Source organism: Chiroxiphia lanceolata, chromosome Z (genome assembly GCF_009829145.1).
Source record: "Chiroxiphia lanceolata isolate bChiLan1 chromosome Z, bChiLan1.pri, whole genome shotgun sequence".
NCBI lineage: Eukaryota > Metazoa > Chordata > Aves > Passeriformes > Pipridae > Chiroxiphia > Chiroxiphia lanceolata.
The window spans coordinates 14524386-14550704 of record NC_045671.1 but is presented as its reverse complement, the minus strand read 5'-3'; the positions used below and the strand labels follow the sequence as shown (position 1 = coordinate 14550704).

General features: G+C 37.1%; 1 protein-coding gene across 1 annotated transcript in view; it reads right to left on the bottom strand.

The window, feature by feature from the left end:
* Window positions 1-26319, bottom strand: part of NDUFS4 (NADH:ubiquinone oxidoreductase subunit S4) — a 47318-nt gene that overhangs the window by 13942 nt on the left and 7057 nt on the right. Inside the window, exon 2 of the mRNA XM_032674812.1 lies at window positions 13228-13306. Coding sequence (XP_032530703.1) covers window positions 13228-13306 — 79 coding nt within the window. The remainder of the gene's footprint in view (window positions 1-13227; window positions 13307-26319) is intronic.

Genomic DNA, 26319 nt, shown 5'->3' with positions numbered 1-26319 from the left:
AGAAAACACAAGAGCAAACAGGAATAAGAATTCGAATTCTAAAAATCCCAGTTGCTCTCTACCAATTGGAACATGACTCCACACTAGTCAGTAGAAAACCTTCTCCTCAGCAGCCCTTCTTTCACGTCCTTAGGACACTTTACGTAAAGTCTGCATTACATTCCCAAATTCTGTACACAGATTTTGTCTCCTACAAAAGACATATAAATATGCTATTTATAAAAGTGATTAATGGCAAGTTGTGGCAAAAGCTTCTGATTTTGCACCTCTCACTGCCCTGACAAGCCTCAAAACAGAGAGTCATTTTTCTTGGTACATGTGAAAAAAACACCTATAATTTAGCCTGCACTCTGATGGAAAAGTAAATGACATTTCAGAAATTTAACAATGAAACATTCAAAACACCTAAGTCCATCCACTTTCACAACAAATAAATATTTCATGTTCAGTATCAGTTTTCTGCCAAGAAGTAATCAAAAGCAACAAAAAATTTATTATTTATTAATACTGATGTGGTTTTTTCTTCTGTAATGGTATGTCTTAGTTATGTCAATCTTGTCTGGGAAAATAGCATGCAGTTAAAGAGAAGGGAAATCAAGTATATCAAGTATCTGGATTTACACTTTTCTCCACATGACTGAAATAAGGAAACCACTATTAAACAGAGGAAAGCTGGAGCAGTCAGGGGCAAAGAATATATTTCATAAAAGTAGACTGATGTTGCTACTAGTACTCATCAGATACTTCAGTGTGGTTGTGACATTCTTCTAATTGAAGAAATGACAAACAGCATGCTTACCTTAAGGTGGGAGAAAAAGTCTGAATTACAGCAATCTTGTAAACTACAGCAGATCTTGTAAACTACTTTTTCTTGTAACACAACAATATTTGGAGAAAGTGTACTTTCTAGAACTCATCCAACGCATATGTAAGCAAATCTTTTGCTTGCACACACCCAGTGGCTGGGTCTTCTTTGAGGCTTTTTAAATATACAGTTTCCTACAGTGCACAACTTTCAAGCATTCTACAAGAACTCCACAATTCTCAGATTAAAGAATGTGCAAGAAAATCAGTTAACAATAAGACTACAGCAATGTTTTTAGCCTATAAATGTTCAAATCAAAGAAGAGGTCGCTTTAGTTTACCTGAATTTAGAAAAACAAAGAGGATAACCAAACAACTGAAAAAATATTATTTCTCTTAGAATAATTTACAGTTAAGGCAACACTTCACTGCTTTACTACCATAAGCAACTGTTCTCACAGATACTATTTCTTAGCTTGAAAACAAAACCATCAGAAAACAGCTTTAAATGAAAACAGACAGAAGTACTAGCAGCTAGAGCCTACCTAGAATAGACAGCTTTGTACCAATTCCCCTAATTAGTTCAATTTTGTATATACTATTAAATAAACAGTATATTGTAGTTCAGTGGTGGTATATTTTTCAAACACAATTTATTAATTTTTCAGTTCTGATATTTATACTATACTCCCAGCATAAGTCACAATAGCAGATTGTCTTGCAAAGCTTAACATGGTATTTCAGTAATATCTTGGTGACCTAATCATTACTGATGACTCTTGAGCTTACAGTCTATAAAATGTAGTTTTGATCACAGACACCCAAAGCCTTAATCAGCAGTTCAGAATGTGGTCTTTGTATCTTTAATGAAAGCAAAAATTCAGGCTATTCTTGCGCACTGGGAATAATCTCTGTATTTTTTGTGTGTTTCTGATGCAATTTTAATGAAGTCCTTACTTTCAACATTCATTAAAAGTTATGTGTATTTACAAAATAAACCATAAGCATATGACTTAAGTGAATTTTGTAAAGTTACTGTTTTTCAGGAATTCTGTCAGGAACAAGAAAATCAGAAGCTATGATCTGCTTTATGCCCATCTGAAAACCTTACAGAGCTTCCTCTGAAGTACCAATTAAGAAGCTTTCCAAATAAAGCCCAAGTAGAGTTCCCAAATTTGAGTATCACTTGTTTCATAATCTTCAGTCTTTGCAGGGAAAGGGGTCCAATTGATGTTAAATATGTGGCTGAGGAGCATTTTCTCAAAGCTCCCTTATCCATTCAAGCTGCAAAACATCCAAGGGAGCAAACACTTAGAGCCTGGCAGTGAACTGGGACACTACGTACACACAGGCAGTGGAATTTCTGCTGTGAAGCAGGAACACCTTGGCCAATTCCTAATCTAATCTGGACAGCAAATAAAGTCTGAGCTGCTGAGTACAAATTTGGATGTACAGCAAAGTCTTAAAAATCGATAGTTTTGGTAAGATTTCCTGTGATGAAATCATAAGACTCATTATCTCTACATTGTATGAAGCATTAATTCTGAATTCAGTTTTAACCAGCTAACAATGTCTCTGGGCTGGCAGTTAGAGTAAAGAATACTAAAGTTTAAATTCTATTATCAAGGAGTCTAGTGTTCTTTTCCTTTCACCTCGCAACTTCCAAGTAATTAATTCCCAGTTGAATGGTAGCTATGGAACAGCATTTAACTTTAAGGGTTAAAAATTAACAAATTTTTAAGGCTTTTATTTATTAAAAAAAGGCATCCATCAAAGGTGAGGGTAAAAAAAAAACAGCAAAAAGCCGTTCAAAGTGTAGCCTGACAATACTGTCACACTAGTGTATGGTCTGCTACTAAGAACAGTATCAAGAAACCCAACCAATGTCTGCCTTCATTGTCATGCATGTTCTCTATTCTTCACATGTCCTTTATAGAGAAAGTGATTGCTATAACAGAACTTTGCCTATACAGTTACAAGTGGTGAGAAAAACAGAAGCAAATCCCCAATCAAGAAATGCAAATTCAGAGCAAAATTCCTGTTGGTGAGTGCTTTTTAGAGGAAGAAAAGTTGCACTTAAGAAACTATAAGGAAGTCAGACCTGTTAAAAGCTGTCCCTTACCCTAAAATGTAATGCTTCTATGTAATATGCATGCACTTTAAAGGTTGAAAGAAAGTGCTAAATAGTGTACATAATTTCCATACACAGCAGGTAGTGAAGCAAGAAAAGAACTGACACAGTTACCCTCATTAAAGAGATGCACAATAGAGAACTGTTATGCAGTGTTAGCATATTGAAGGTTTATGCATCAGGGATGTTGGGGCTATTAACAGCTTAAATGTTCACTGCATTTAGTTAATTAGTGCATATAGCTTTTAAGCCTTAAATGCATTTTAGAAGGTTCTTTTCTAACAGTACCACAGTGGTACTCCCTGGTGGGCATGGGAAGGGTTGATGGGGCTTTGACTGTTTTAACATTATCAATAAAATACACATCTTAATACGATTGGACAACACTGGTTTCTTCACATTTATCTTTATGATTAGTTAAAATGGTTTCAAAAATCTCTCTCTAAAAATGCTGAATCATAACTAAAAGGTGGTGTTACTTCACAAACTGGTTTTAGCTTGCTCTATCTAGAAGTCCATTCCTGTCATTAATGCTTTGGCCTTTATATACTTGGCCTTTAAGGTTATTTATAGGACAGAAATCATGGTCTTATACTTTCTAACACAATAGAGAGAAATCCATCATCAATTAAATTCAGTAATTCAACTTGATACACTACACGTTTCCTTTCAGTTTCTATCACTGTGGGGAAAAAAATCAAAGGAGACTACAACATACAATTATGTTTACTAAATGGCGATAGAAAAGTAAGAGTTTGTATTGAAACCAGACATTACAGAGAAGATATTCAACTTCTGACTTAGAGAACCAGAATGAGCTGACCCAAAAATGCTTCCAAACAGAGTTGACATGGCAACAAAATCTGGTTCTAAGAAAATGCACCTAAGAAAAAATACAAACCAGAGGATTAAAAAATAAAATACTAGTGCAAATTACAATATTTATCTTAAAACAGTTTCTGGTTGGATAACATGCTACTCAGTGAAAACTTTAAAATACATGATTTATACTGACGTCGGTCTACACAAAAAAATGGTTACTTATTTTTATATATGAATTTATGTACACATCTAGAAAATGAACTGGTAAAGAAAAACTATCAATTTTTCAGAAATTCTAATCAGAATTACTAACCGTAGTCTTAATTTTTTTTAAACATCCGCAACACAATTAAAACATCTTTAAAAAGTACCACATTTGGTATGTCTTATCAGCACTTTATAGAAATTCCTTATAGCTCAGCTTCTTCTTACTTTTTAACCCAGTTTTCACGCTAAGAGGTAATAGGATAAAGGTTATTTTCTCATCAGGCAGACTTTCTTCTGCACTAAACGTAAGTCAATGGACTTTATCAAGTGGGTAGAACTGAGTATGCCAGAAAGATACATAAGAGACTAAGCAATTTCCCTACAGTTTATGCTTCAGAACGCAAGAACTAAATTGCACATAAAACTCTGGATCTGAACATCAGCTGCTCTCTCCATGGTCCCTGTCCCCGCTTAACACACGTTAACTCTGCAAGTTTGAGAAAACAGTCACGAAAGAGTTCAAAGATACCTCACAAACATGCCACCAAGAACTTGAAAAGCATCTGATTCCATCTCATCACTGATGATCTGAGTAAAAAGAGGCAATACTGAAGAAGCACCAGGCTCTCCTGCAGCATGACCAAGATGTTCAAGGATTCCCATGAGATTACTGGGCTTTCCAAACAAGGAAAGCTTTTCCTTTCTGAACTGATAAAACAATTCAGCTAGAACTTCATAACTAGAAACAGCTTCCAAGTCTGTACACAGAACTCTGTTAGTTAGGCTATGATTTGCAGTTTAAATCTACAACTTAGATATACTACAGAAATGCAGAAAGACACATTTGAATGGATAGAAAAGCGAGCTCTCCATAGAGAATTGTTTATTCACTGATAAGGCAAAAAGAATTCATGCCATCTACAGAAATACTTCATAAAGTGGGATACTACCTTAGGTGTTCTAAAAAAGGTTCAGATAATGGTGCCATTTTATGAGAACATGAAAATACTATCCGGTCTTTAAAAAGCAAAACTATTGAACAACACAGCTTCAAAGAATGAAGTTACTTATTCCTATTGATTCCTTGACTGTATTAATGACTTTATTTTTTCTAGCAGATTAGAAACACGGTTTGCATATTTACACCCCCAAAACCAAAGAAGTATTTGCATGCTGAACAACCCTCTGGAATCCAGAAAAACTACAAATGGCACAATGATACTCCTTTAATTTGTTCTGAGCAGCCATCACAGCAAGCTCTTCAAAACATTTATTCTTGGATAGAAAATTAAACACTGTGTAATGAAATGAAAAAAAAAAAAAAATTGCCTGCATACCCTTCAAAGAGACATTCTTTGACCCAGTGCTCCAGATTGAAGCCTCGAAATTTTTGCACAAGAATGCTGCATGAAGGAAGCCCAGACGAACAGGCACTTCAGATGTTAGAAGGTTGCATAACCTCAATCACAGACACTCCTCCTTCCAATACCCAGCAGAGATAGCACTACCATGCACCAAAAAAAGATTCTCAGACAAAGAGATCGAAATCCTTTACCCCAGCCTACGAAATAAACCTACACAGGGATAAGAAGGCAATTGCTCTCTGGATACAACAATCTATCACTTTATACAAGGTTCTGGGCTACTTGCAAAATGCACAGTTTTCTAAACTTGTTGTAACTTGTTGCCTGCAGACATTCTTACAGAAAGCTCTTTATCAGCCAACTGGGTTTTCTAAACCACCGCAAGCTTCATCAAACTACAACTGCTCATGACAACACGTTGTAGCAAGTACCATAGGTTGAATTGAGCTAGGATATTCCAACTGAAGAGGGATTTAACTGCCAAACAGCAAAATATAGTGAACTTGTGGTACTGAAAAATGTGTACGCAATTTAATAAACTGGTAACTACACCTGAGCTTGTACTTTAATTAAGACCAAATGCAACAATCAGTCATAACTATGAAGAAGAAACTGTCAAATTATTTAAATTAAAAACAAAAAAATAAAACCACTGTTTAGAAATAAATATATGTTCTGGCAGACCAGCATGGTGTACCTAAGAGAGAAAGATTATCACCATCTCCAGAATCATTAAAACCTTTAAATATTAAATTTCACATTATCTGGTTGTTGAAGTTATCCAAGAAGTTTTTTCCTCTCCAAAACATTATTTCTTAATCTTCACCTAGGGGGCGGAGGGCAGGATAAAACAAAGAAACAGAAAAAGAACTTTTTAATAGATTATGTTTTGCAGCAAAAAAGCAATTTCACAAATATACTATTAGTGACCACAGCGTAAAGGCCTTTAAGTATTTAACTTTATACAAATCCACTCTTAAATTAGACACTTTGGTTAAAGCAGATGTATTTGTCTTCTCTTCTGAATGCTTTACTTTTATTGAAATAATTAATTAATTTTGAAACACTTCTAGAATGTGATTTTATACCTTAATCAGCCTCTAGTATCATTCAAACATCAGAGTAGTCAAACATCTCAACTGCAGATGACCAAATGCAAACATCACACAAAGTGTTGCATATGAGGTAAAATGAGAAGCCAAGACACATTGTATTAAATATTTTATAAATCAACAGCAAACAACTTTGTTTTAAGGTTGAATCACAAGTACAACACAGTTCAAATGAGCTGATCACCTGCTCACTTGACACAACTGCGATCAAAGAAAGTACTTCTCCAAATCACAGGCTTCACAGATAGGCCCTTTTGGTCAAAGCTAGAAACTGTTTCTCAAAACATATATGCCAAGTAAAGGATGCAAAAAAACCTTTTATAGACCTCATTTTACATAACATCTTTATTAATTTTTATTCATTTTTCACTATCCGGAAGTAAAATGTAAGCCACTGATCCAACTTAGGGAAAAAAATAAATAGAAAGAAGACAACCCACAAGAGGGAAATTTGAGGCTAAGGAGAAGGAATAGGTAACTGTCTGAACCCATAAAAAGATTTCCATCCTGGTACCCTGTACCCTCTGAATATGACAAATCCCTATCACAGAGCTATACATAAAGCACAGAAAAACTTTTAAGTTACATTCCTCATCTAAAGAGTAACGCTGTCCTGAATTGAATCCTTCATGGTAGCCACTTGAATAAATATTGCAGCTAGAGTGGATTAAACAAAGAAAAGATTATTCCAAATTCTTTTATTCCATTAAGTTACTTTAGGAACGGCTTGAACTCATGATCAAGTAATAACCCACAACGGGTTAACAGCATTTTGAAAAACCAAAACACAGAACATCCACTATATCCTTATTATCTAACACAGTGGTAATGCTTAGAGAATTCTTGGCTGAATAGTAGCTTCAATAAAAGGAAATCTAGTAAACCTGTCCTTAATAAATGCATACTTTGCCAAATGTTTCTCTTCACGGAGTTGCAAAAACAGCTCCTCTACACAGTTTTCAAACACGTCACACTGTCTCACACATAACTTTATGACATTTTACTGCTTTTGTTTTCAGAGTAAAGTATACTACATACTCTCAGTTTTTAGGGAAGCAATGATCACACTTTAAAATGCCTGTTAAAGCTTGATTTGCTGTGTCCTTTGTTTCACAGCACTATAGACTATCAGATTGACATTTGAAGAAGTTTCATCATTCCAGACTATTTTTCACTTGTTTGTATATTTTACTTTGAGCTGCAGTATTATCACTGCTTATTACAGTAAAGTCTATGCTTCTTTAATCAAACAAAGATTATACAATTTCAGTAATTTCTAATCCTAGCCAAAATTGTGATTTGAATAGTGAACAAACTATGACTCAATTCTGAAAACACCGACTGATGTTTGCTAACACCACAGTCTTCTAGAAAAAAGGGCCTGGAATGCTTCCACAACTTTTTTGCTGAAAAGGTTCACATTCTGAGAATCCTATTAATACACTGTTACTCCAGGATTATCTAGTAGTAAACACTTAAAATAGACACTAAATTCTACTTCTAGACAGCCAAGAGGTAGCTGCTGAGATTCTTGACACAGATTTTAGAATAGTTATTAGAATCATAGAATCATTTAGGAAATAATTGGAAAGCCCCATAAGATCATTTAAATCCAAATGTTAATCCAGCATGGCCAAATCCACCACTAAAACATGTCCTCAAGTGCCACATCTACACATCTATAAAAGATCTACGCCATCTACGGATGGCGACCCAACCACTTCCCCAGGCAGCCTATTTTAATGCTTGAGAATCCTTCCTAATATTGAAAGCATTTCCTTTTGTCCTATCACTTGCTACCTGGGAGAAGACCCCCACCTGGATACAACTTCCTTTCAAGTACTGGAAGGGAATGATAAAGTCTGTTCTGAGCCTCCTTTTCTCCAGGCTAAACAGATTGAGTTCCCTTAGCCACTCCTTTTAACAGTTGCGCTCCAGACCCTTCTCTGGACACCTTCCAGCTCCTCATTTTCTTTTTTCTAGTGAGGCACCCAGAACTGGACACAGGATTTGAGGTTTGGCCTCACCTGTGCCAGTACAGGGGGACAATCGCTGCCCTGGTCCTGCTGCCCCCACTACAGCTGTTCCAGCCAGGATGCCACTGGCTTTCTTGGCCACCTGGGCACATGCTGGATCATGTTCAGCTTCTGTCAACCAGAACCCCCAAGTCCTTTTCCACCAGGCAGCTTTCCAGCCACTCTGCCCCAAGCCTGCAGCACTGCCCCAGGTTGTTGTGATCCAAGGGCAGGACCCAGAACTGGGTCTTGTTGAACCTCATACCACTGGCCCCAGCCCACTGATCCAACCTGTCCTGATCTCTCTGCAGAACCTTCCTGCCCTCCAGCAGATCAACACTCCTGCTCAAACTGGAAGCATTTGTGAACTGACTGAGGGTGCACTCAACCCCCTTGCCCAGATCATCAATCACGGTATTAAACAGGGCTGGCTCTGATACTGAACCCTGGGGAACACCACTTGAGATTGGCTGTCAGCTGGATTTAACTACATTCACACTACTCTTTGGGCTTGGCCTTCCAGTCATACAGTCTTTCAAGGAATGAAAAGTACACCCATCCAGGCCATGAGCAGGCAGTTTTTCCAGGAGAAAGCTGTGGGAAAGCATTTACTAAAGCCCAGGTAGATAACATCATGGCCTTTCCTTCATCCGCTATGTGCATTTACTTACATGCTTTGGCCTAGATTGCTGCAGTATATGGTATTTACTGCTCATCTCTAACGTCTTTTGAAAAGTACGAACTGCTCATCCTCAAATAAAGATTCAGATTTTCTGTGCCCAGTTTGGTGTATATAAGTCACCTTCAGTGAGTTATGTAGAGTTTGTCTACGATCTAAAGGAAAATGGCCCTCTGCTGAGGTTCAGTACTGAGACTGCTGAACCATTACTGAAAAAAAGGTTAGCTAACACTATAGACCAAACAAAACAACTTCAGGACAGGTGATGAAATGCCATCATTCTACTTAGCCTGTCATACTCATAATAAAGTCTGTTCCTAGATGTTTGCACAATGCTGCAAAAACTAATTCAGTACCATTTCAACTGCACTTGATAGCACTGGTCTGGAATGCTTAACTCTGTGTAGCAACTCCTACTTTCTCTTGGCCTGGTACAGAATAAAAACATCTGTGAGATGACAACTGATCCTTAACCACAGTTCCACAACTCTTCTAGTGTCTCCCCAGTGACCGATTCCTATAACTGCTCTTGCAATAATTTTTGCTTTGAGTTACAGCATATATATTAGCAGTGGAATATTCTGCTTTAGCAATGCAAAGGATAATTTCTGGCAATAGTTCTAATTTTGAAATTTGGATTTTAAATCCTGTTACCATTTAACCAACATAAAGGTCCTTTTATTGACAAATATTTGTGGATACCTTTCAATTGCAGGGTGCAACCCTCACCAAAGTGCCCAACTCCAGCTAGACACCCAAAATGCAGCATTACCAGCACTGGCTGGGAAGTCTGCTAAAGCATTCATGCTCAACTGGAAGACACTTAGCTACAACAAACAGTATTGATGCACCCTACTCTCAATAACTGGAACAAACTGCAGGAATTAGGACAATTCAAACCTCCATTTCAGGCAAAACCACTTCAACTTTTTATAAATAATGATGGAAGCTATGTTATAACATACACACGAACACTATATAATTTGGAACACTATGTGAGTGAGATTTGCTGCCGATGGCCTTTGCCCTCTACAGCCCAAATTTCCTAATGCAAGCAGGGTCTTGAGAGTCTACTTTTCACATAGCTATTTGTCCAAACTCTCGGAATACAATCTAATTGGTGGCCAGAGATTCAAAATGTCATGCAAGAACTGTATTTCCACTGAGCTTTGATAATTTTGTATGTTATTTTCTTCCGATTTTACTGTTCATTAAAAGTTATTTTATTCAGTATTCACAGAAAACAGCTGATAACTGAGACAAAGATATAATTTCTTGGTTGTGCTCTATGCAAGCTGAGCACTTAAATCCTTTCCCACTCAAGAGTCCCAATTTTTTTCTAGTGTGAAATGAATGTGGTCTAAACTACTGTTTTTTCTACTATTTCATTACAACTCATTTTTCTATTGTATTCAACACATTCTAGGCTGCAGTAAGCAGGTGACCAACTACCACTTAATTATTCAGTGTCGGGATGCTCATCCACCTTCTATTTGTTTTTGCCAACACAAAGAGAACCCAATCAGACTCTAGGTAATTCAAAGGAATTCCTGTTGAACAAAGTCTAGCATATGGATGTACACATATGAACACAAGGTCTACAAAAGCATTGGAAACAGATTAATTACACTACAATATGCAGTTGAAAGTTTTCAACAACCACAAGGTTACTCTACTAGCCTTGTAAACCTCAAGTCACAGAAGAGTTCAGTTTCAAAATAAGTTTCAAGAGGAGCAAGGGAAACAAGCACAACCATATCCTACTTTCCACCTGTTCTTGCTCTGTCTTCTGATGTGCACGTAAAAGCACCTATAAGGTGATGTTCAGCTTTAAACAAATAAATACATATATATATATTAGCAGGATGACAAATCCATCAAAATATGATTTAAGGATTTCTAACAATCAGTAAAATGAAAGAAGGGGTCTTTTGAAATTAAGCAGTAAGTATCAACTTTTACAGTTTTACAGAATACAGTTTAATTACAATTTGCAAGGAAATAATGGTTTTGTTATGCTTTGCAACATTAATTAAAGAAAATTTATGCAGATTCTTAAATTAGCTTTAATGGGTTCTAATTAATCCTACTTAAAATTAGGAAAAATACTGCAGCAACCTACAATAAGTTAAGAAGGTACTCTACTTTTCCATAAAGTTTAACAAATGTCTAAAGAACTTCTCCTAATCTTGAAAGAGCTGAAAACCACATCAAACCTTTCTGTGAATATTTTCCTTGCTAACAGGACATAATTTTTGCCAGTTAACAGAATATGAATTATTGGTTACCTTATGACATTAATTACTCCAAAAATTTAACTAAATCTACAAATTATTCTTATTTTCTGTCATTTTATTTCAGGTCCTACAATAATCTGGAAAAAAAAGGTTTGTGCATCTAGAATGTGGACCTACATGCACAGCACTGTAGGAAAGTCAGACATTTAACCTAGTACTCAGTACAACTAAAGATAAAGTAATAGTTTATATAAATTATATATATAAAAATAAAAATATTCAAAGGCTGCAACTATGAGATTGCAAAAAAATCACAGTAACTATAATAAGAGAGTCTTCAACTTGATGACAACATACAATTACACTAGAAATAAGCACTTCAGTTACATTCATTTTACAATAACACTACAGCAAGGGAATAGTTGTATTTCAAATTAGTTTCACTTTCACTCAACTGGAAGCATAAACTCTCATAGCTGTAGATAGTACAACCCTAACTTTGGATAATGTACATTTAAACACAAAATGGAAGATAGAAGAGAATTTATCTTGTGTGTCTGTCTTTGTGCTGTTGTCTCTTTCAGATCTATGCATCCATCACCTGAGGCCACAATAGGGAAATGTGATACTGCAAATTCAGGCACTATAAAACCTCTGTTTAGATATACATTTTTTTTTACTGTTAAAGAACACTACATCTAAAATTCATATAGGAAAATGCGGTCTGTTGAATCTTATTTACACAGTGACTCATGAACTCTGTACAAAGTTCCTGAATTCCTAGTTATGCAACTAGATTAGCAAGATAATCATGTTTGCTAGAATTAAGTACTAATTTTTTCCTTAATTTCTGAACCTAAAATTATACTGTTACTTCTTAAATTCAGAAAGTTTATGAAATAACTTTTTTTACCTGTATGTAGCTTATTATTGTTACATCTATATACAAAACATACAAGAAAAAAGCACTAAAGAGTTGTTAAAGTAGGTGTGGGGGTTTTTTCCAGTAGCCTGTTAAACTTCAGCTGTCTCAACTTCTAGTTATCACTGCAAATGTACAATTTATAAATACAAATTCCAAATATTTCTTAGGTAGTTAAGGGGATACAAAAAAGTACATACAATGTGAACTGCCTGGAACATACAAAGGAATGTTTTTTTCCTGAAGATTCAAAAGTGATATGAAACCCAATGAAAAGCATGCTTCTGCTGTGATGCATTCCCCCCAGAAGACTTACAAAAATTATACTATTGAATAATGTAAACATAAGTGTCAGGTTGCATCTAGAGTAACAGACCACACATTATGGAAGAACTTACAAGAAAAGACTGCCAAATTTCTGATCTGCTACTGATTAGCAGAAGAATGTTATGCATTTGTTTCTAGCTGTAATCTAACCTTCATGCATATTCAAAAGCTACAGCGTATATTGCATAGTAACAATAATCTTCCATGATGTTTCCTTACACAGTATCTTCAGTAATATGAGTCCTAATGAAGAAAATATTACGGAGCTGGCAAAATTCTGTGTAATTTCACTACACAGAAAATATATGCAAGTTTCAAAAAGAATAAATTATTAATTACAGCTCACACTGGTCCTCGACCAAAATATAAAAAATAATAAGTCAGGTACTGATCATTTTACATTGAAATATGGCATTCAAAGTGTTAAGCAATCACATACTTATGTTTTACTGATGTTACCCTTTTAAAAATGTATGAGGGACTGTTGCTTTGTAGTTCACATTTATATGGCTTTCCTAGAAGAACGCGGAATACCATACTGAATGCATATTGTGCAGAAATAACCCTGAAGGCTGTATCATAGCAGTATTCAGTAGAAAACTCTTACCAATTTTTCATCAACTGTGATGAGTTGCGTGTCTTGAGTTTGGTCCCGCGCCAGCCGCCATGTGGAAGTGCTCAGTGACCTGCGGTGCAAGACTTGAAGTTAAAAAATGATTCATGCAATGAGAAAATAGAGGCAGACAAATCTTACATAAACAAGTTACTTTAACAATATCCGTCTTGTAAAAAAAATTGAAGAGGGAGAGATGAGGGCACAAAAATCCTTTTTCTCCCCAATTAGTTCTGTCTGCTGAGTTTTTGGCAGACTCCCACTTAGTAGTTCACAACAGGCTGCACTTTATGTCAGCCTACAGGCTCTCTGTCACAGAGAGACTGCCAGTGGCAAGGACTGTACTGCTCTATATGAATGTACAGTAGCTGGTTTGTCACGAACAGACAGAAAAACACACGGCTGCTGCAAGCATTCTGGAACTCTGATCCTGAAAATGATGGCATCATAGGAAAAAAAATCCTAAATCTATTTGTAATGGTCAAGCTCCAATTCTACACTTTAACAGCAGAACATTACCAATTAAAAAAAAAACCAAAACCAAACCCAAACAAAAAATTACTAAACAAACCCTAAGCTGATACTGCAAACACAATTTTCTGGTTTTGAGTGGGCAAAACTCACAATTATTTTGCTTACTTTCTAAATCATTTTGGGTCAGCTTATTCATTTCCAAGAAATATGGTTAATCTTCTTGCATAATTGCTAAATCTGTAAGGTACACATGGAAACACAGAACCCAATTCCACATCACTGAATTAACAAGTAAAAGCTGACCTTAACTTGTATTATGTCACTAACATCAGGGTTCAGCCCTTGGAGTACCAATCATCTTTTGGCAAAATAATGTCACAGCAGGTGAACCAAGCCAAGCAGCCTAATTCTCTGAGCTAATCATAGAATACCAGGTTGGAAGGGGACCTCAAAGACCATCTGTTCCAACCTTTCTTGGCAAAATCACAGTCTAGACAAGATGGCCCAGCACCCTCTCCAGCTAAATCTTTGAATTGTCCAACACTGGGGAGAATGTTCCAATGGTTGTCTTACTACATTGTAAAAAATTCTCCTCTTGTGTCTAACCGAAATCTCCCCAGGAGTAACTTGTATCATTAATTTCCTTTCCATATGATTCCCTGTAAAAAGGGAGTCGCCACCTTCTGCGTAAGGATCTTTTAAATACTGGAACATGATGACAAGGTCTCCTGTAAGCCTTCTCTTCTCAAGACTGAACAAACTCAGTTCTCTCAGCCTTTCCCTATACAGCAGGATTCCTGGTCCTTTGGTCAGCTTTGTGGCCCTTCTCTGGACTCTCTAGCCTGTCCATACAGTATTCCAGGTGTGGCCTGACAAGTGTTGAAAAGAGTGGGATAATAACTTCTTCATCTCTAGTGGTGATGCCCTTGTTGATGCAACCCTGCAGCCTGTTGCCTTTCTTTGCTGAGTAGCGAAGATCATTCCCACGGAGCTTGTCTTCCTCCTGGACCGCCAGGTCCCTTTCCCCAGAGCTGGTCCCCAGCCACGCAGAACCCAGACTATGCTGCACTCCTGGATTACAATTTCCCAGGCTACAAGGACAACAACTTGCCCTTGTGGAACTTCATAAGGATCTTGTTAGCCTACTCTTCCAGCCTTCCAGGTCTTCCTGCAAGGTAAGTCTCCTTTACAAAGTGACTAGTTCCCTACTCAGTTTGGTATCATCAGCAAACTTTATCAGGGTACACATGATCCCACCAATCACTTATGATGATATCAAAAAGTGCTGGGGCCAGTATTGATCCCTGGGGACCCCACTTGTGACAGCTGCCAGCATGAAAGGGAGGGTTGTACCACCACCCTCTCGGTGCTGCCTGCCAACCAGTTCCCCACGCATGGCAAGGGTCACTTTGTTAGATTGTAACACATCCATTTTTCTGGAAGGAGGCTGTAAGAAACCATATCAAAACCCTTGGAGAAATCCAAGTAGACAATAGTGTGCTTCATATCTAATTAAGGTCATCTTAAACAAATGAGAAAGCAAAATGGAAGAAGTGAGTTGTCTATACAACACAAGAATCTTGCAAAACTAAGCAACTGAACAAAGTTCAGTAATATTGAATCTATACTTCTAATGCAGATTACACTCTACTAAATTACCTTTCATGTGCCAATGGAAATTCAAATGGATTCAGTGGAATTCAAAAATTCTCCAAAGCACAAAGTTTATAGAATCAGCAACTCTGACATGGACAGACACATCTATTACTATTTAGAGTGACAAAATCTGTTTAGAAGATTACTTTGTTTGAAGAACCAAAAGTTTTCAAGTGCAAGGAAGGAAAACAATTTAATAAATATCAAAGGTAACCACTCCATTACCTCAAAAACCTCTGTACCAGAGAGCTTCTGGCTCAACAGAGCTACTATTTTTTTAATTTATGCATGTAAAATAATATAGCATAAAAACAGAATAGACAGATACCAGAGTTCTACGATAAAAGCTTGTTATATGGTTCTTATTGAATAACACACCAAGACAGAAGTTATCCTAAGAATATTCTGAACAGCATTACACTTGTGTTCCAGTCTTAAGTAGCTGAAGCCACAAAATGTCCAATCTTAAATAAGGCAAAAAACCATTGTAATAGGAAAATCAGTTTCTTCCCTGCTTCAGTAGCTTTAGTATCAAAGTAGCATTCTGCAGGTATTCTGGAACTTTACATGAAACAGTGTTCACAACACAACATACGTCCAAAGAACAACATTGGATTATGCAATTTAATTAATCCCTTCTGTAAAGAAAAGTAATCTAGACTATGAATCAAGAAGTTCTCTGACCCTTGCTCTGTGAAGAGGTCTGATCAAGATGTAAAGATTTGGGCACACAAGGATTGTAATAAGGTTGATCATAATCATATTTTTTCTTGTAATATAAGTTCAATTTGGAACAAAATTTAGCACACATCAGTTTGAATATGGTTGTGTGGGGGTTGCTTGTTTTGTTTTAAATTGGAAAAGCTTTCAGAAGTATAAATGCCATGCCCTTCCAAAATTATTTCCACTCAGCATTATGTCATTTGACACTGTTTTTACTAGCACCTTTATAGTTAATAGGGAAGGGCAGGGCAAAACTCCCACCAGATAAAGGTTGGCAGTTCTTTCTGAGATGCCTCCACATTTTATACAGGAGTAGCTGATTTTTTTGCACAAGGTGTCTCTGTCAACTGGGGTAATTTGCAAGGCAACACACCTTGCAGCTGCCCATGATGTTTCAGCTCTTCTTCAAAAACAGATGGACAGTTTACTAACCTAAGCCATCTTCTACTCCTCTTCATCACCTTTCAAAGCCATTTCTTTTGACTACGTGGTTCTGGAACATGCCCAATTGTTGCCGGAATTTGAAACCTTGTACATTTCTTACATATGTTGCCTTCTGTCCATCCCTGGATTGCAGTGAGTTGGAAAGCACGTATTTTCTTTCAGGACTTCTTAATTGAAAAGTGATTGAAAATTGGCTTTTGGACTAGACTAGGAAAGCGAATCTTAAGTCAGTGAAAGAGAGACCCCCATGTGAAAATACATTAAATACCAGTTTTGCTTTAAAGATGACAGGCTGTTGATTCTTCCATTTGTTGCATCTCTCATAGGAAAGTAATCTGGAGCTTGGAAAATACCAGCATCTCTGAAATACCATGTTAACTGAAATACTACTATTTGGAAGTCACTAGAAAGTGTTTCTTGATTCCCAGAATGTTTGTTTAATTTTCAACAGGCTTCATTTCAAGTTTGTCCCTAATGTGAGGTACTTAACTGAGGAGAAAACCAGGAAACAGACCTTTTTCACACAATCTTTTCTTCTCAAACTCCCACAATAGCAAGTATCATTTCATCGCTCAAGATTCCCCTTAGAAATTGTATAAACTTTACAACACCTATTCTACCTTCAAATTAAATGAATATGCAATCTAAATCATTAAAGTACAACTCAATTTAAGCCTTTTATTATGCCCTGAACAATACAGTAATTCTAACAAAATTTCCCATTAATATTTGCTTCTGCCCAAATTCAGGCCAACTTTTAGATAGCTTTTGTGATGGATAAACTTGCAGAAGAATAAAACACAATTTGACAGTTCCATTCTCATGAAGTTCTACTGCTTTTTTTCTGCTACTGACCTCTGGAAAGGTAAGCTATTTTCTTCCTTTCTCTTTGTAAGCAACACGAGTATGCATTACCCCATTTTGCCTCTTTTTGACTGCTTATGCTTTTTTTTTCCCCCTGCTGAAATATCTTGTGATGAAGCCTTAAGACCAGGAAGTTCCATTTCTACCCTCTTCAAAGGCTAATCAAACTCTCATTTAAAATTACTGTACACAGAATACTTCAAATATTCATAAATAGACTGGTAAAATAATTCTGAATTTCAGAAACCATAAAGAGAGTTTTATATGTAGGTAGCAACAATAAACACTGCTACCTTCTAGGCCCATTAATACCCTATTCAAAACACATATCAAACAAACTTCTTTCATAGTTACTATCTAATAAACTAAGTGTGACAAGACTCCAAACTGGCCACAGCTCTGTTGTTGATCTGCCCAAATGCTTTCCTGATAGCAAGCTCATTAGTGATGAACAAACAAGCTTTTAATTTTAAAAGCCGGGGTTTATTAGAACAGCTAGCCTTTTAAAATAAGAACCCTTGAAAATTACAGAAGACAAAAGTAAAATTAAGGTTTACAAAAAGAAGTCACCTGTGCCCTTTATGATTTTGCATATACTTTCCCACAGTATAGCAGCTCCTTTGCCTTCTGAGACCATCATTCAAATTGTCATTTAGTTTGTACTTACAAAAGTATTTTCTGCCCACCCCATGCTACTGTATCGGGCATATAAATTCCTTAAACTTGATCTATATGATCCTGTGCCATTATTTTATACTATTATAAGTTAATATTTTCAATAGATTATTATTTAATTATGCTAATTTTTAAAGTTCACTTAAACTGTAATGTTGTATAACAAAATTTTGTCTTTACCATCAATCTGATCAGTTCAGCATGAACTCTGTTTTTATATGTGTTACGAAACAATATACTTTTATATTTCTGTGTTTTAGTGTTAGGAATTTTAAAAAGGTTAAAGTAACTTTTTCTTCCACAGTGCACAGTTCTTTATAGTGGCATAACAGAACTGAACGTTACATCTAGAATGAGTTACAGCTGCCATTTGTTATTTTAGAGTCTCACAATACATTTAAATGTCTTTTATACTGTGTAGAGAAGACAGGAATAGAAATTTGGCAAAGACTACACTTAATAGTCTTCTTATTAAATACGTGTAAAGTCTTACATCAGCTCAGTAACATGAAATGAATTAATGAGGACTACTAGTGAAAACGGGCATTTGTAGAGTTCAAAACTTTCTATAGGTATCATGTGTCCTGGAAAAACAAATGGCTGTGATCACCTAACCACGTCTTCCACGAGGAGTGTGTACTCCCCTTCCGCCATCATCTGCTGCTCCAGCCAAGTCACAAACGGGTTCTACATCTCTGCTACACAAATGAAGAGGTTCTGTGAGAAACCACTGGAAGTTCTCCAGTCTGCAAGAGAACTAAAATATCCATACCAGTATCAGGTCTCTCAACCATCTTTCCCACTGTGGGATAAGGACACAGAGTTCCTTGTTGCAGGAAACCTACTTAGGTCTCCTTTTTCCTTCTTCTTTAGAGGCCCCAGCTCTGCTGATGCCATTAACCAGTTCTGTAGAACAGGAGAAATCAAACAATAAAAAAATGGACAGCAGATGTCTTTTGTGATATCAGGATAAAGGATATTAAGGCATCTGAGTTGAACATATAACCTGCTAGTTCTATGTACCTGTATTCAATCTCTAAAATTCAACAAATTTGAACATCTTAAATATCTGCTAAGTAGCCCATGCTTAACTCCTACATGGTAAGAAGCTGCCATATTTACACGGCATGAATTTCCCTTCCATGGAGAACAATGCTGTGACTGGAATGTTACACAACACCCAGATGTGAAAACTGGTATTTACCTGATAAAATTCAGTAGCTGGGACTTGATCCATTGCACAAAAACATCTCCTTAACCTCTTTATGCAACAAATCTGACTGTTTGATCTATTAGCACCCCCTTTTGGTCAACTGTAGGAGATATGTTAAAGAAAACCAGGTATCACAAAACAGGTAATCAGACCACAACATATAGGTGAAACAAAGTCTTGAAGAAAACCCCATGTGCCACATGAAAGATCAAAATAGTCACTGAGAAGTAAGTCTATATGGTGTTTTAAGTATTCTGATACCAAATGACCAGGGTACCAGGAGGTGTGAATATACATATATCCAGAAGCAGAAGCCATGATGAATCATTCAATACATTGAATAGACATTAATTCTTATGAAACCAGCCTTTTTTAACATTATCGCATTTATAAAGAATAACGTAAGCTCCACGATGTACAGCCACCCTAAAACCATTAAATTCTGAACAAAAAGAACACAGAAACTACCTGCTCAACTTCCACAGCCTCCAACCTAGTCATGCACTGTGATTAAACAGACTAAAACTGACTGCCTGTTATACAATGTTGAATACAGGACAGATCACAGTATTCAATCCCAATATAATACATTTTCATAAAAACAGCTTGTAAAGTAGAACTTGTGAGAGATGAATTCAAATACAGTGGGATAATGCTTCCTTGGTATTAAATTCACTATCATAATTCAAGTGATAATGACTTAGAGTCCACAGCATTTTATTTTTACCCAGATTCATTTACTAGTCTTACTACATCCCAACAGAAGCAAAATTTGGAATATAATGCCAAACACTGCCTGTGGAGACCATGTAGTTCTATATTGTAGTTGCAACTGCATGAGTAACTTTTGTGGTTGGAGGAAAAGTAAGTTCCTCATTAATAAATACTTTCACACTCTGACAATATCGGCTAATCATACTTTTTCCGTTGCCTGTAAAATGTTAAATTATAAACACAGTAAATTATGTTTCTGAATGGATAAATGCAATACCATTTAAGCTAAACTACTGACATTTCTGTCTTAAGTGGTAAAAATGACCAAAATGGAAATACAAATATATAAACACTGCTTCTACTTGCTAAAAAGTTCATATGAAATATTTTTTTTTCCTATTTCCCAGGTGTGTGTTTGGAAAACAGGGCAACAACTATGCTTTTCTGTTAGGCATGCCTTCTGAAAAGAAGCAATGGTTATATAAATGTACTGAATAAGCATGAAAATAAGCATTTGACTTACAGTGTGCATCTTCAAAGCTAAATGTTAAGTTCACCTGCCTTTATAAACATTAAACTACAGGCCTGTCTCACTTTAGTGCCTGGTAAAACTACGGAGAAGATTATTCTGAGAGTTATTGAAAAACACCTGAACAACAACACAGCCATCAGTCACAGCCAGCACGTCTTCACAATGGAACAGTCCTGCTTCTCAATTTCCTTCTATGGCAGGTAACTCTAGTTAACCAGCTGATAAAGAGAAGCCAGTTGATGTAATCTTTTTGCATTTCAGTGAAACTTTTGATACTGTCTCTCACAGGATCCTTCTGGACAAAATGTCTAGCACACAGCTGGATGAACACATCATGTGGTGGGTGAGCAATTGGATTATGGGTCAGGCACAGAGGGCGATAGTGAATGGAGTGACATCAGATTGGTTACCTGTCACTAGTGGGGTTCCACAGGGCTCCATCTTAGGCTCTGTGCTCTTCAACATCTTCATAAATGACCTGGATGCAGGACTGGAAGGGATACTAAGCAAGTTTGACAATGATACTAAACTGGGAGGAGCTGCTGACTCCCTCAAAGACAGAGAGGCTGCACCAAGAGATCCTGACAAACAGAGAGATGGGCAATCACCAACCAAATGAAGTTTAACAAGGGCAAGTGCCAGATTCTGCACCTAGAAGGGGCAACACTGGATGTACAAAGAGACTGATGAAGAAGAGGCTGAAGAGCAGCACTGCAGAAAGGAAACTGGGGATCCTGGTCAATGGCAAGTTGAATATGAGTCAGCAGTGCCCTGGCAGCCACAAGGGCCAAACCGCGTCCTGGGGGGCGTCAGGCAAAGCATCGCCAGCCAGTTGAGGGAGGGGATTGTCCCGCTCTGCACTGCGATGGTGCGGCCTCACCTTGAATACTGTGTGCTGTTTTGGGCACCACAATATAAAAAAGACATTAAGCTATTAGCGTCCAAAGGAGGGCAACAAGGATGATGAAGGGTCTGGAGGGGAAGCTGTATGTGGAGCAGCTGTTCCACTTGGAGGAGACTGAGGGGAGACCTCATTGCAGTCTACAACTTCCTCATGAGGGGAAGATGGGGGTAGACACTAATCTCTTCTCTCTGGTGACCAGTGATAGGACCCGAGGGAATGGCCTGACACTGTGTCAGGGGAGGTTCAGACCACCCAGAGGGTGGTTGGGTACTGAAACAGGCTCCCCACGGAAGCGGTCACAGCACTAAGCCTGACAGAGTTCAAAAAGTGTTTGGACAATGCCCTCAGGCACATAGTGGAATTCTTAGAGTTGTCCACTGCAGGGCCAGGAGCTGGACTCAATGATCCTTGTGAGTCTCTTCCAACTCAGGATATTCTCTGATTCTTTGAAATTAGTTAAATTTTCAACTAGTAAATCCTTCATTATGTAGCAAACAATCAAATTTTAGTTATTTTAGATTCTACTTCAATTATCCCACAGTTGGGAAAATGCTACTGACCTATCTATATTCAAACAAGGTATCAGCTGACCCACTGCTACAACGCAAAGACAGACATGGTTCTTCCAGAATTACCCCCACTGTAGCCACTTCTGAACTCCAGTTAAGCCCCCAGGACACAAGTCAGCTTTGTTAAGACATGACTTGAGTTGCCCACCATCAATTTTCCTCATTTAACCACCTTTCTTGCAGTCAAGAAGTAATAAGAAAGATTAGCTTAGTACCAAGTCTGCACTGTCCCCAGCTCAGACAGGGCCCATTTGAGTAGCCAGTTAACTGAGCAGACACCACTGAGCACACAACAAAGACCAGCCCTTCAGAAGGCTCCACATCAGGCAGACAGTACACAAAGGCAGGCTCAGCCTACTCCTGCAGAGTTATACAGGTGTCTCCACCATGCCTTTGAGTATAACCATTCACACAATGAAAACAGTTTGAGCTGAGGAACGGTTCAGGCAAAAACTCACAGAGCTAGCTTAGGTTCAAGTCAGCACAGTGGCAAGTGACAGCTGCACATCCTGAAACAGTTCTCTGCAAATCTCTGGCTGATATTAAAGCATTTCTCAATGTGCTTGGACACAAATTGAGTCATTATTCACAACTAAACATCTGGAAAAAGTCATGCTCCTAGACCCTCATATGTACCTGACTCCGAGTATGCCAGTGGCCTCTGACAGATAACAGCAAACAGACTAGAAATGCTTTTGAGAGACGGCCTTAAAGTGTTAAGAATAAAATTACCCAAAATAATTTAAGTGAGGTTTTTTTGTAGAAATGATAAAACTCATTATGAAAGGAGATGTGATGTACTACTTTTACAGCAATAGAATACATAATTTCTAAGCTGTCCAACTGCTCTCAGGTAACAGGAGCTCTCAACTACTGCCATCTGTACAGTTGCTGATAAACCATTTCATTACATGCTACTCTCCAAACCAGAAGACCTAATCTTAGGAATTAACCTCAGTTCACAACCTGAGAGCAGCAGGCTCCCCAAGAACCAGACGCCTCTTATGGGCAAGTTGGTCAGAAGACAAACAATGCTAGAAATGTTGCACAGCCCATATCAACTATCAACTGAATTTTACATTCTCTAGTTAGAAAGCCTAATAAAGTTAAAAGGAAGAGAGAAAAGTTATATAGGGATTAAAGACAAAATACACAGGTGACACATTTGCTCTGTTTGTGCTTTCTAAATGTCAGACTCCCCACATATACACATTCAGGCATCCATATAACTTGACAAAACTAAAAAATGTGCTCTTTATAAAAAAGAACAACAAAAGTCAAAGGGTTTAATTTCAAAACTGTGAGGAATGAAACTAATGTTCCACAACCCACCTCTGTCTTAGCTTGTGCATTTTGAAAAAGAGCCTTTGAATCATGTAAAATTAACAAAAAAAAAAAAAAGTAAAGATTCCTCTGTGTTTGCCAACTGATTTCTGGCATAGCATGGTCCTGTATTTTCTCCCTATCCTTTCCTACTGATTTAGTCTTTCCATTTGACTGCACTTACAAGCTTAATGAATTCTTTTTCTAATAATACAAGGTCTGTAAAATATGGCATATATACAAAAGCAACTTCTTTCTTATTTAATGCTTTCAAACATTTGAGCTGTGAACTACAGCACAAAAAAGAATCATTTAAAGTGTTACTGGAAAACTATGTCTTTGTTTATAATGGTTCACAAAAGCCAAATAAGCTGTTTGGCTAGTAGGCCTCAGCTGTTGGGCAGCTATGACAAACTGTTTTAAGAGATATATATTAATTTATGTTTGTAGTACAAGCCACTCAGAGACAGTCATATGTTCACAAATGGAATGCGACATACAGAGGGTCACTTTTCAGAACTGTATGCTCTCTCCAGTTGTTCTGGATGAAGATGGGACAATGTAGCTAATATTATTGTGTATGATTTTATTTCACACTTGATTTGTGAATTTTGCCTTGTCTCAGCCACCTTACTCTTCAACTTCCTTTCTGACATCAGGTTTTCATCCTCAATTCCCCTTTGAACCGTTGCCATTCCTCAGTTATCACATACCTTAGCTACTCTCCATTATGCCACACACCTTAATCACATCACTTGACCAGTCTGTTCACATTGTTCTTTTGCTGACATATTTCCAACTTCCTTTTCACGCACCCTTGAGGGAAACAACCCCCATGATATTTCAATACATTTTTGACTCCAGAGTTACATGCCACCTTAGATGCAAGAAAATAATTTGAGTTTTCAAGTGCTGTAACATTAGCGGCCTGAAGATAAACTCTGTCAGACCATGCATCATGGTCCTAAGGGCATTAATAGGTGTTAATGGCCGTGACCGGCCTCACACAGGACCTCACACAGGACCTCCATGATCCCAGCCTTTGGCCCTGGAGTTCCATTTAAAAGCTCACCATGGGTCTTCAGCCCTTGCCTAAGTGACATCATTAGTGCACCCACCTGCAGGCCTGGCTCTGGCTCTTATCCTCGTTAGTAAGGGCACTGTCCTTGCTGTGGTCACCTTCAGCTCCCAGCTTGCCTTACCTGCAGGAGCAGACAGCCCTTGCCTCTCCCTGACACTTTGCTACATTAATTCCTATCAAATACAGATTTTTTTCCCAGTGTATACAATATTGCAAGGTGCACTTGTTTTTCAGCCTCACTACTTTGCAACCAAAGCAAAGGACTTAATTTCTATGTAGTCTCTCTGTAATGACTAATTTTAAATCTTACTTTAAAAATATACTAACTACAGAGGTTTTTAGTTGTGGGTGCCAGTGTGGTTAAATACCTTCTACAATATACATCTGTCTTAAGACGAAAACAAATAGTTGGCTGAAATGTAAGCAACCCATGTAAGTGTTTCCAACAGAAGTTTTAAAAAAAATTATCACACCAAAACTTTAACTTCTACTCTACATACAAGTGCAAGCAACAACTACATGGCACCAGCTAAAAAAAAAAAAAGTCCTTTCTTTTGCATAGTATATCTGCATCTGTAATCTTAGGACAACAATTTTTTAAATTGTTGAAGGACAAATTATTTTGTGTTACAAGAGTAATATAATGAAACTACCAAGTTACATAAATTAAGTCTACTTTCAAAGAAACTTGAGTGCCCTGTTTTTCAATAATAACTTTTCTTTCCATTTACCATTATTTATTAATGTAAACACATCTTACAAGCATTTTTGAGAACTCACCTTTGAGAATTAAAATAACCTCATTAGCTATCCTATTTGTGTGTTCCCTTGTATTCTTACCTATACACTGATCCTCTCCTCCACCAGTACTATTCTTTCTTTCTTTCTTTTAATACTCTTACTACCTAAGCACCTGTTAGCTCTCTGAAAGGAGACTGCTAGTCTTGGTATTACTCACCCTTTTCTAAAGTGGAGTAAACCCTTAAGGCAACACTGGCGTTTCAAATGCAAACGTTATTCTTGAATTCCAGTTCAGACAACAACATTCAGATTTTTTCTCTCTCTCTCTGGTAGGCACAAACACTGACATATGACAAAACATCACTGCTGCAGAATTTTCCTTCCTATAACTTACACAGCACATACAAATACTCTTCGAGTACGTGACAGAACAATGAGAGCTACTGCATGAAGAGCTTTCTCGTTTTTTTCCTTTGAAACTACTGAAAGATATAGAAAAGATGAACAATTAAACAGCTGTCCTCTGCAGCAAAATTTTAGTCTGGACTTCAAGACAAATAGCATCGCTAACATTTAGTAGGAGATTACTTCAACAGACTTATCGTAAATGACATTATCAGAAGTATTCACAAACAGAATAAATTCATAAAAGACAGGTCTTCAAATATCTTATAAAAAATACATGAAATCTGATTTAAAAAAACCTGAATAGGACCTGTTTATGAAATCTTTCATGTTAATACTCCAAAAATAAGCAGCTGCAAGAATTGTCTGCCCACACACATTCTGGAGCTGTTTACAGTCTGTCTTATTGACTCAAAAGTTAATTTACTTTCTCAACATCATCCATGGGTCAAGGGAAGATTCACACAGAAACTACTGCAGCTAGGAAGTGGCTAATGACAAAATGGTACATAAATACACTGTTACACTGCTAGGAGAGAACAACTACACTTTGTAAGTCAGACAGAAATAACACCATTCATTTCTTAGGAAATATGGAAATACACATTATAAAGAAGGTAATGTTAACTGTTCAGCTTGCCTCTTGCTAGCTTAGCAGTATCTTTTATGAGAAATAATAAAGGATGTGATCTTAAGACAGTTTGGAGGTATACTTTTTAACACACTCAGAATCAAATGCTTACAAAATAATTTTAAAAGCTTATCCAA